General features: G+C 39.5%; 2 protein-coding genes across 3 annotated transcripts; one reads left to right on the top strand and one right to left on the bottom strand.

The window, feature by feature from the left end:
* Positions 1-292: 292 nt before the first annotated feature.
* Positions 293-3665, top strand: paqr4b (progestin and adipoQ receptor family member IVb). 2 transcript variants are annotated; one of them, XM_030755651.1, is made up of 3 exons: positions 293-600; positions 1524-1742; positions 3021-3665. In XM_030755651.1, the coding sequence occupies exons 1-3, from the start codon at positions 435-437 to the stop codon at positions 3449-3451; spliced, it is 816 nt and encodes a 271-aa protein (XP_030611511.1). In that variant the 5' UTR covers positions 293-434; the 3' UTR covers positions 3452-3665. The 2 variants fall into 2 exon arrangements, with proteins under 2 accessions (XP_030611511.1, XP_030611512.1); XM_030755652.1 differs by lacking the exon at positions 1524-1742.
* Positions 3666-3710: 45 nt separating this feature from the next.
* On the bottom strand, positions 3711-10903 carry pelo (pelota mRNA surveillance and ribosome rescue factor). The gene is made up of 13 exons (XM_030755648.1): positions 10491-10903; positions 9957-10049; positions 9014-9164; positions 8537-8627; positions 7912-8075; positions 7361-7421; positions 6837-6998; positions 6708-6754; positions 6363-6436; positions 6211-6282; positions 5923-5997; positions 5606-5637; positions 3711-4943 (listed from the first exon to the last, which is right to left on the bottom strand). The coding sequence occupies exons 1-13, from the start codon at positions 10529-10531 to the stop codon at positions 4849-4851; spliced, it is 1158 nt and encodes a 385-aa protein (XP_030611508.1). The 5' UTR covers positions 10532-10903; the 3' UTR covers positions 3711-4848.
* Between the last annotated feature and the right edge of the window lie 142 nt (positions 10904-11045).

Genomic DNA, 11045 nt, shown 5'->3' with positions numbered 1-11045 from the left:
TTTGTAATCCCCAGAACAGCTTGAGTACTGCACAGTTGTAGGGAATGAGTATCAATAGTACGCATGCAGCGTACAGTAAGGGAAATACTTCTGTTATGTTAAAGTGTGTTACGTAAACCATGAAGCTGGTTAGGTGCGAGTCAGTTATAAAGGGAGGAGCAGCTGCAGTAGTGCACATGGCTTTTTCTGGGGATTACCCAGCTTAGGAACAAAAGCTGTGTGCTGATTGGTCCAAGATCATGCCACTTAGCCAGCTCAACAGGTTGCTTGCATGGACTTATACCTGCCCAGTGATGTGTTTGAAGGACCAGAGTTTCCGGCTGGTGGTTGTCAGGACCAGCCTGGGAGTCCCGAGCGTGGCTTCTTTCATGATGTAAATGTGAGGACGCCGTGCTGGGAGCTAAATGTGAGGGCACTGGTCGCAGGAAGTCGTGATGGTGCTTTACGAAGGACCGCGGCTCTTGGATTTTGCAAAGGCCCCTGCTCACCTTCAGTTCAACAAATATGTCCTGACAGGTTACCGGCCGGTGTCCACAGCTGAAGAGTGCCTCAGGAGCCTCTTCTACATGCACAATGAGCTGGGGAACATTTACACACATGGTAAGTCCAGAAATTAACTATGTTTCTTTCAACTGTTTTATACACTCCTATAAATTTTATTCAGGAATTAATAATAAAATGCCATTACAACTGTTCTAACTGCATCTGAATCATCATTAAAATATATTTTTATACTTGAATACAAGGTGCAGGTTTCTCTCACCTTGAATCCTATTAACCCATGAATGGGTCACGCATGTCAACTCTCACTTGTACCATCTACGTTGGCCAGTTATAAGCATACTTGACAAGGATCTGTAATGAGGATATGGGGTATTAGCTGTAATCTGCCCTGGGAATCAGAGTCCTGAAGGTGTCCAATGGTTAACTGAGTTGTTGAAGGTGACCTGACACTTTCATCTGTAAATGTCCATACGGATCTTGAGCAAAGCATCCACAGAAGACTTTGCATAGACTTTGAGCTACTGTAGAACGACATGTATGTTAAGAAATGTTTCAAATTTCTTCTTTTAATGTGAAACTTTTCAAGGCTGCAAAACAAGCAAAAAAAAGGAAATTTGATTGTGCACAAACTAGAAACTTTACACCCTTAAACTTTGGATGGCATCTTCTTCTTGCCCCATTTTTGCCTGGGCTATCCTATAAGTTCATTAAGACTAACACTCTTACTCAGGGGAAGTGAAGGGTATTAGCATTAGAGTGTTGCCCGGGCTCCTGTGTGTGTAACCAGCTACTCGTTTCTAGTAAGAAGAAGAAAAAAGAGGAACCACTTTAGTCCATTAATTTCCTCATATTGTTCTGCAACAGGTGATGCATCTATGTGTTGCAATAAGGTGCCAGGTTTAAAATAACAACATTAACCTACAGCAGTGGCAGACACCTTGAAATACTCAAACTCTTTAATCTAAATTCTGCAAATTTCAGAAAAATAATATTCTTCTTCCATCTTCCTGTCATCTCAGGGATTCCTTTCTTCCTTTTCTTGGTGCTGCTGCCTTTTAGTATCCCCTGGAAGGAGGTGGACAGCATCTGGATATGCATTGTCCACTACCTGGCCTGCCTCTCCCCCACCATGGGCTCAGTGGTCTACCACTTGTTCATGAACCATGTAGGAGGAGAACAAGTCTATGACACGCTGCTCTCCCTGGACATGGTCGGAGTCTGTCTAGTTAATACCCTCGGTAGGTTGGTGATATAAATTAAATACAACCCCAGAGATTACTCCTGATGCCAAGTCTGAGACCTGAATGGCTTACTGATCATAACTAAAAAAATTGTAAGTTTTCTGAAGCATGTTCAGTTTGTGTTTCTGGAATGCAACCCAGTAAAGAGATATTTCAGTAAAAATAAATAAATAAATAACATTGATCAATAACATACCAGCAAAATTTGTAGGGAACAGTCACATGGGAACTGAGTCACATGTCCTAAATATGAGAAAAGCTTTAGTAATGCTCGATACTACAGAACTCAAAAGTTCGACATCCACCTTCTCTCACTTATCCGGGTCCAGGTTGCAGTGCAAGCAGAAAGCTGAACAGAAATACCCAGACCTACCTCTACCCAGCCACCTCCTGCAACTTTTATCAGGGGATACCGAGGCGTTCTCTAACCCAGCTGAGAGATAATCTTTCCTGGTTTGTCTCAGGGTCTCCTCGCAATAGGACATGCCCAAAACACCCCAACAAGGATGTCCCCAGGAGGAATCCTAGTCAGATGCTCAAACCATCTTAACTGGCCTCATTCATTGTGGAGGAGTAGCAATTACCTAGTAGTAACCTGACTAATAACTGAGCTCCTCACCATGTCTCTAAGGGATCCAGAGATACTTAAAGGCCTTCACTTAGGGTAGCAACTCTTGGTTGTGAATTAGTTGCTGTTCCCAAAGAATTAATATTGTAAAATTAATATTATCATCTAATAATCAAATATCTTAAGTCTTCAAGCAGATTAAGATATCAGAAAACTCCCTCCAGAATCACAGAAGTCAACCAACAATGTTTAAGGTCTCATATGAAGTCTTTGCAAAGTTAGTTCAAGCCTACCAAAAGCGAAAGCCAAGTATCAAGTCTTCAGTTAAAACGCAAATCTGCAACTTAGGACTAGATTGAAACATATGAACAAATATCAGACTGACATCAAGTTTTCGACAGATACGGGTCTTCCTCAGAGGATCTTCTGACCCTGGGGCACCCCTGATTATTATTTTTTTTCTCTAGTACCATCTCAAGGTTAACATTTGTGGCATTCAGTATTGGATGGATTGCTCTGGAAAATACCTGGACTTGTTTATTATCAATTACCAAATGTTAGCACTGACATAATTGCAGCTGGCATGACATAATGCTCACATAGTTGTTTCTGCCTGCAACACTCAGTTCAAGTCTGTCAAATCTGACTTCTAAAAATAACCCTGCTAACAGCAATGCCAGTAACAACAACCTACATTGTCTCTCCAGGGGCACTTCCTATCATTTATATTACCCTCCTCTGCTACCCAGCTGTGCAACAGACTGCCTTGCTGGCCTACATCCTCCTGTCAGCCTATGGGATCTACTGTGCCACCACCGCCCGCACTAATGTCCGGCGTCTACGAGCGTTTGTCTGGCAGGCCATGTTCCGTTTTAGCCTCTTCCTGTTTCGGGTTTACGGCAGCGGGGTGGGCAGCCCAAATTCCCTGCGCCTCTTCGTCATCATGGATTGTCTTGCTGTACTGGGAGGGCTGGTCAACATCGTCCAGATCCCTGAGCGATTCAAGCCAGGACTGTTTGACAACTGGGGCAACAGTCACCAGATAATGCATGTCATGGTTATTTGTTCAATTATCTACCTGCACTGGGGAACACTGGAAGATTTGGCCTGGATTAGGACCTACCAGTGTCCTGAGTGATACCAAATGCAGCTAGTTCATGCATGCTTGCAGTCAAGGCTAAACTTGAATTTAGTATTCAGTGAGGCAGGAGGGTATGGAGGGCCAAAACTGCCAAAAGCAAAACTAATATTTTATTTTTATATATATATATATATACCCAAATTGCCATTTAAATGCCCCAAAATGAATACTATAAATGAATATAGCCATTAATAGGTTTATTAAATAAGATATAAAAATGTGTTTTCATTTACTTCCATATATACCTTTGCATTCCTTTTTTTTTTTTTTTTAAACCTTCCCATTTAATTTTCAATTTATCAATTTTTTCTCCAGCTAGCTACTTTAACTACACACTCCAATTTTCCAGAGGCACCCTACCATCAACAAACATCACTGCACTTTTAATGACAGCCCCTTCAGTTGCATAATGATGCAAAAAAGCTTCAATAAATGTGAAAAAAATATACATATGTAAAATAATTAGGTTGACAAATGCAAAGGGGGAAAACAGCTAAATTCATTGAAAAATATTATTCATTCATGAATGTAATTGTTACATAAAAAACCAAATGAAATGGAAAAGTCAATAAATAGGAACTTAACATAGAGAAGCAGCTGATGTTTAAAAAAAGTTCAATTTAAAAAGGCACTTTCGTCCTTGCTGCTGAAATTCTTCACAAGGGAAGTTCATGACTTGACATTTTACCAGAGAAGAATAAGAGGAACCTACAGTGTTCTAACTGTAAATCACATATCACTGCTTGAAATTGAAAATCCTGAACATACTTGATTACATAGAGGTTGATATGCAGTAGTTTGGGCTGTAATGCCCTTAGATAGTTTTTAAATGGAAATGTAAGTAAGAAATGTATGTAAGAAATAATATATTTTTTATATCTTGGTCCAACCTGTATTTAATCCATGCATGTTAACAGAGAGAAATAACAGTAGTCGCATGCTTCTGCTGTTTAATTGCAAGAAAGATATATTGTATGTACACTTGACACAAGAAGTCACCGATTTTGTTATTGCTATCACTCAAAATGTGATCTGTTTTTTTTGTTTTTTTTTTTTAAATTATGGACTTGGCACCAAATGTTACATTCAGCTTACTGGCAAACTTATGAATTGAGGATTTTCTGTTTTTTTAGCTTTATCTGCACCTTTCAGAGAAACTGTCACCTTCAAACCAAAAGCATCAAAGCACGTAAAACTGCATCAAATTAAGTGAAATTATGGCGGCTTTAGAAAATCGGGCATGCTAATTTAATTTGTAAGAGGTGTGGATGTTACAGAGGTGGGATAATTTTTTGTTTTATAGCACACTGAAAGCATTCCTGTGTTTATCTGCAACACTTTTGTTTGGGTGGGTGGGTGGGGGGCTCCAGAGCTTTCTGATGTATGTGTGTGGATCAGGCTTCATCTGAGCTGCTGTCGTCTTCGGCGTCTGAAAGGTCGGCGATGGGAAACCGCAAGATGGCAGCCACTCCGCTCAGCTGAGTCAGTTCTGAGGAGACAGTCCAGGATAAATAATAAAGGTGACAGCGCACAGCCAGTACTGCAGGCTGGTTTTATATCTGAGGACAAAAAGGCACTCAGTGCAGTTGTAGCACAAATTCCTGACTTCTTAATTGAGTAAGACATCAATAAAGAACGAGTGAGATCATCAGTTAATGTGTGCAGTGTCATTGTTTCACTACGTTCAGCTGTCAAATATAACAGAAAAGTGCAATCATTTTGAAAGAAAATTATGCAGTGTGCTGATATAACCCTCATATGACCATTGTGTTGTTTAGTTTCATGAACATTAACTACATCAGCTGCTACTGAGGGTAGGGGTTGTGTTATTGCCTGTCTGCGGCAGTGCTGAAATTGTTTGTCAAATGGAAGAGGCAAAGATCGCACAGTTGGAATCAACATTCTTGCAATCAACACCAAAAATTACTAGTCCAATAGAAATTTTTAGTGTTGATTAGTATCAGAGAATTGATTCTTTTTACAACCCTAGTGTTAAACAAAGCTTATTCACTGTAAACTGTGGCTGATGACGCTATTAAAACAGTGTGACCTAACCAACACAGTACATTAAGTTGGAAGACAACAGCTCCTTAGAGCCCGAGGGAGCCAAAGAGTTAACTTCAAAAATATTAAAGGGGAAGAATAACTTACGTTCACCAGAAACATGAAGGCTTGAGAAAATTCTGCATGTAAAAAGAGAGGAAAAAAATCATCAGCCTGTTTCGCAAAGGATTTTACACATTTTCCAGTTGGCATGTAAAAATATGGTACCCTGCACCTCTACATTTAACAAACTGATACATACAATACATAGTGAGATTCATGCCTAAAACACTGAATTCTTCATATCTGACTATTTTGGGTTATGTTGCACCAAATCCTTAATACAAATTTAAATGTTAACACTGAAAAATTCATCAATTGGCTCAAACATGGTTTATCTATATATCTGTTCTCCACAGTATTACCTGACATTGCCACCATTGTCTTTCACGTTGTCCACCAAGCGAACATAACGACTCCTCATGGGGATATCCTGATGCCTGAGCATACATACGGACATGTACAATATGAGCATCCACTATGGTAACAGTATATTTGTATGACAAAGCATATGGAAAGGAATAATTCTCTTTTAATTACTCCGGCATTAGATTTTGGTTAGACATGCTGGAAGCTTACACTAAAACATAAATGTGAGCAGCAATGAGGCAGAATAATACTGCCTGTAAAAAACATCCCTCATGTACATGTACCTGAATAAGTTATCACTTATCAACAAGGTGTCGATAGCAAGGGCGTCGGCAGCTTTCTCCACATGAGCGAGTCTGTGAGGATGCAAGGAGATGCAGGCTGGTAATTATCTATGTTAATATAAGTTAACTGTTACAGTCCATCCAGCACTCACCCATAGAAGGCTCTGTCAGGCTCGTGCTGCAGCATCTTATAGAAGTCTTCCAGGGCTTTCACCTCTCCGGCTGCCTGAGAAGGAAGATGCACAACAATAGGTCAAAAATGTTTGTGTGAAAATCCAAATAGATTAATGTCTTCAGTGAAAAGATTTATAAATCCTATGCACAGATTAATACAATTTGGTGATGAAGAAAAAAAAAAAAGGTTTGTCAATTAATGTTCTGAGTGTAACAATGTGTGCACACAGATGTATGCTCTGATTTTCACCATTAAGTACAACTGGAGGCTTTTGTTAACAGGTTGATTTATAAAACTAATGAATCACAGGGTGCATAGTCACCTTCGTATCAGACAGCCTACTTGTCACAGTGGGATCGGAAAGGATTTCTGCAAAACAACAACTGTCTCACTCAGTCTGCACCTTATGATGAGATCTGACTGTTTCACTGTCAAGTGCAGCAGTTCTTACCTTTGAGTGAGTACTTATGACCTGATGATGAGTGGACCAGCATGAACTTGGGACGATTCTCCAGCAGGACCTTGTTGTCCTGTCGCACCGCCTCTTTAAAGAGGTAAGTCATAAATTGGTCCTTCACAAAGCCTGGGCTGCCCACCAGGATGCACTTCACAACTGGGAGAAAGTAAGAAAAAAAATCTAAACCTTTCTAATGTTAACTTCCCTAAAAAGAAACAAACTGAACCAGCAGTTTACATCCACATTCGTCTAGATTCATATATGCAGTAAAACACTAGAAATTCAATAAAAGATATTACATTTATGGCAAAATGGAGGTTGTTATTATAAAAACAGTGAATACAAAAAGGTATAAAAAAACTTGAATCAAGAAAAGACTGTGACATTAGGAGCATAAAAATTATGTATTTATATCACTGTAGATGAAAGCTTCACAGCAAACAAGAAACTGGAACAGTTTCAATAAATTTGAAAAAAAAAGGGAGAAGTGTATGTGTACGCACAGACAACAGCCTTACCATCGAAATTGATGTGACGGAGAATCGCCTGCATCACAGCCTCATAAAACCTCTCCAGCGCCTGCAAATGGACAGTTTGACATTAAGCACACTACATGGCAAGCTCTCTCAGTATCCCAGTCCCAGGGAAAGGACATACAAATTCTGCATTACCCTGTTGTGAAATATTTTTTTCCTCAAAAGTTTTACCTTGTATTAAATTCTATCAGTGACTTACTCTGAGGCTAAACATGAATGTAATCTATATGAACTCCACTCCTCCCTTTTGAAAGCATTTAAAATAGTTACATATGTATATGTGACTACTTTCTTTTACTCAGTGTGCTCCTTACCCCCATGACGTCTATGCAAAAACACTTTGCAAAAATGAAAATTTTCATTGGGTTGGCACACTGTGTGCATTAGTATTATGATCCTTTTAGCTGTCTGTCCATCTTTATTTTCAAATATAGCATTGTGCACTTTTCAAAAGGTCATTCTGTTCCCAGTTGTTTGCTCTTAGAGTTCTCGATTCGATAACAGCTATGCAGTTACCCATAAATCACTTTTACCTTCTCGTGCTGGCTGCAGCTTCCTTTTCTCTTACGGGGAATGGTGACTTCCACTTTTGCACGAAGCAGAGTCATGGCAGGTGTCACAAGCACCAGGTTGGCCAGACCTTCCTGCATTACAACAGCTGCCACATCTGCCCTCTGGGCCGCATCGCATGCCTGCTCTAAAATGCAGACAATGACATAATGAAAAAAAAAAGAATTAGCTATATTTATATATTTTAGCTCTATGTTATGCTTCCAACATTGTCTGCTGTGGTGTTCCTAATACAGTGATTTTATAGTTTTTGGCTAATGGAGAAAGATTTCACTGCCTGACACAAACTAAAAAGAAGAAAAGGTCTTTGTTTGTTTGCGTCTATTGTTTGGTTCAAGAAACAATAAGAAAAAAAATAAGAATACCACCCAAATCATGGAGATTTACATTTATAAGGAAATGGCTGCTGAAATTTTGTGAGGAGTTACTGAAGCTAAGAAATTTCTATTTGGTATGTAGAGTAAGTTCATGTGATTAGTGGTTGAAAAACAGGTTTGAAGTACATGCTTTAAAAGAATCAGTTAGACAAAGTGATAAACAATTTGTAGTTGTGGTGGCGGTTGAAGTGCTACGGTAGCATCCACTTACCAATTCTGTCCAGCACAACGCTGTCCCAGTTCTTTTTAGCCAGAGTGAACTTTCTGTTGAGCTCAAGCTCAATGGTGTGATAAGCACCCATCTGAAAAGCAAAAAATACAACATAATCACAGCCACCTTTCAGTTCACACAGAAGTTAGCCTGCGTCCAGGGCTGGGCAATACATTAATGCAGATTAAATCTATACTCAGATGCTGAAATGTAAGTATGAATCACCTGGCCTAAACTATTTTCCAGAGGCTGCATTGACTTCTGATGTTGTTATTGCCCGGCAGCTGCTCCTACTGTTCTTTACAATGTTTGGCATATGTAAAAGGTGCTAGTCCTATCTTTCTGTTGTCGGTTTGCATATATGCCCCACTGACTGAAGTGTCTTATTGCCAGGTAGGTTCATATAGGGAGAAAAAAAAATTAAATCGTAAATAATTCACCCAGTTCCATCTACCAGGGGACTTATAAATTTCAGACCTTGACATATTGGTTCTCCTCTATGTTAGTTCCCTTTACTCTCAGCTGGCAGGCCTGGGTGTCGAAGTCGATAGCCTCCACACATAAAGTCAGAGTAGTCCGGACTCTCGAGCTGCCCACGCTTCCTGTAGGGGACTCTGTCTGCACCTTTCTGTGGGAACAGGAGTCAAAGCTTTAGCTGTTCTGATGACACATTGTGTGTATTTCAGAACAAAACACTAAGAAGAGTAAAGCTGAAAGCTATTACAATCCTCGACTAACACAGAATGACTTCAATGAACAAAACTTCAGTACAGCACATCTTCACACTGCTGTAAGAGTATCACTCCATATGATGAGTCATGGCAAAGCATAAAGCAACACTGCATGAGGGCTAGTGTTCTTTTAATGGTATACTTAACCATAATGATCCTACCGACACTTAATAAAATACCAATTTAAAAAAAACAGTAATATTATTGCAGTTTCTATAATAATCAAGATACATGACTAGCGTAGATGTAAGTATTTCTACAGAGAGACCTTACACACTGCTGCACAGATAGTCGTATTAAAAACAGAAAGCTTTCTTTTGCAACTTAATTGTTGCAATGGGTGTCTAATCCTTAAATAGTTTTGCCAATAGTACAGAGCATAAACAATAAATAAGATAAAATAAAAATAGAAAGTATAAGAGTTAAAGTAGAAGGTAGAATGATAAACAATATGTATCAGTATAAATAATGTACATAATGGAGGCCAAATTATGTTACAAAATGGATTATTATATTACATCTGTTTATTGTACTAAATAAATTATACTAAATGAAGTATACTGCCTGGTGCTAGTAATAGTAGTGGTGAACATAGTGGACTACTTCTCTTTCTGGGAACAGTGTTGGTTAAAAAAAAAAAATAATTAAAAGGGGTTCACTATAATCCTTAAAGATCTCAGCATTATTACCTGATAGTCGAGGCTCTTAAGCTGTCCCCCACTTGCAGCAGGTTGTAGGTGTGCCACATATCCTCCGCCTCCTCTGGCACCAGAGTCACCTGGCTAAATAAAGTGTTGGGGATCAATGAACCAGCTGGTGTTTTTTGTAGTTTTGGTTAACACAAAATTAAACGATTGATATGATCCCTGTTTGAGATGTGAAGATGGCAAAATGATACATGAACGTCCATGCTTCCAACTACGAAGTGCACATAAATTATAAGCACAAGTTTTGTTTACTCGCTAAGGTACTAAGGTGTGGTTTGTACATCCAGTCAGTAAAGCTAAAGCGAAACCCGAAGTTCTAATACATTAATATTGGTTCTGTTTAAACACATATAAATACAAAATGCAAACCTAACGCAAAATTCACACCTCTCGGAGTATACAGGGGAATATAACCAACAGGTGGACTTTTCCAGCGCCTGCGTTGACACATGTATAGTCAGCTACAACTCAGCAAGCTCGTTAGCCTGCTAACATTAGCCATCACCGCTCACTCACCCGGCATTATCTTTCTCAATATCTTTATGGAGCAACTTCATGGTCGGATGATTGTCTGACACAAACAGGAGTATTAGTGTAAAACAGATAAGTTAGCAGCTGTCCGGCTTAGAGACATGTTTCTCTTTTAGTGAAATTGCAAATTAGCCAAGCCATCTTCCAACTTTACAATGAATCACCCGGTGCGTGTTGCCAGGCGCCGGGACATTGCGTCAGCGCCAAAATACGTCGCTAGTTCTTCCAACCTTGGTCATTTCCGTGGGAGTCGCTTTTACTGCGCAACAAATACAAAACGAATACAAACACGATTGTTTGAGCAAATACGGGAAATGCAAGAAGTGCGATTTTTTCTTGTTTCGACTCATAAAGTCATTCATTTACAGCAGCCAGAACGAGAAACGTAATCGAGCAATAGTGCCCTTTTTTACATATTAGTTTGAGATGAGTAAATGCTGATAGACACGGAGAGCAACCAATCCAGCATTAGATGGGATGTCCCAAATGCCGCCTATTTTGGAAAACTAGCCAATGGGGGCACGGGAGCGGTCAGCCCAC

The sequence above is a fragment of the Archocentrus centrarchus genome, chromosome 19 (genome assembly GCF_007364275.1).
Source record: "Archocentrus centrarchus isolate MPI-CPG fArcCen1 chromosome 19, fArcCen1, whole genome shotgun sequence".
Classification (NCBI taxonomy): Eukaryota; Metazoa; Chordata; class Actinopteri; order Cichliformes; family Cichlidae; genus Archocentrus; species Archocentrus centrarchus.
This window is presented reverse-complemented; position numbering and strand designations above follow the sequence as displayed.

What these genes read in the sequence shown, in the direction of transcription:
- paqr4b (XM_030755651.1), top strand. Translation starts at nt 435, where the DNA reads ATGGTGCTTTACGAAGGACCGCGGCTCTTGGATTTTGCAAAGGCCCCT. An exon ending in GGGGAACATTTACACACATG is followed by an intron (nt 601 to 1,523) that starts GTAAGTCCAGAA and finishes CTGTCATCTCAG; the next exon opens with GGATTCCTTTCTTCCTTTTC. An exon ending in CTGTCTAGTTAATACCCTCG is followed by an intron (nt 1,743 to 3,020) that starts GTAGGTTGGTGA and finishes TTGTCTCTCCAG; the next exon opens with GGGCACTTCCTATCATTTAT.
- pelo (XM_030755648.1), bottom strand. Translation starts at nt 10,531, where the DNA reads ATGAAGTTGCTCCATAAAGATATTGAGAAAGATAATGCCGG. An exon ending in GCTGCAGCCAGCACGAGAAG is followed by an intron (nt 7,422 to 7,911) that starts GTAAAAGTGATT and finishes GTCCATTTGCAG; the next exon opens with GCGCTGGAGAGGTTTTATGA. An exon ending in GACAATGGTGGCAATGTCAG is followed by an intron (nt 5,638 to 5,922) that starts GTAATACTGTGG and finishes TTTTACATGCAG; the next exon opens with AATTTTCTCAAGCCTTCATG.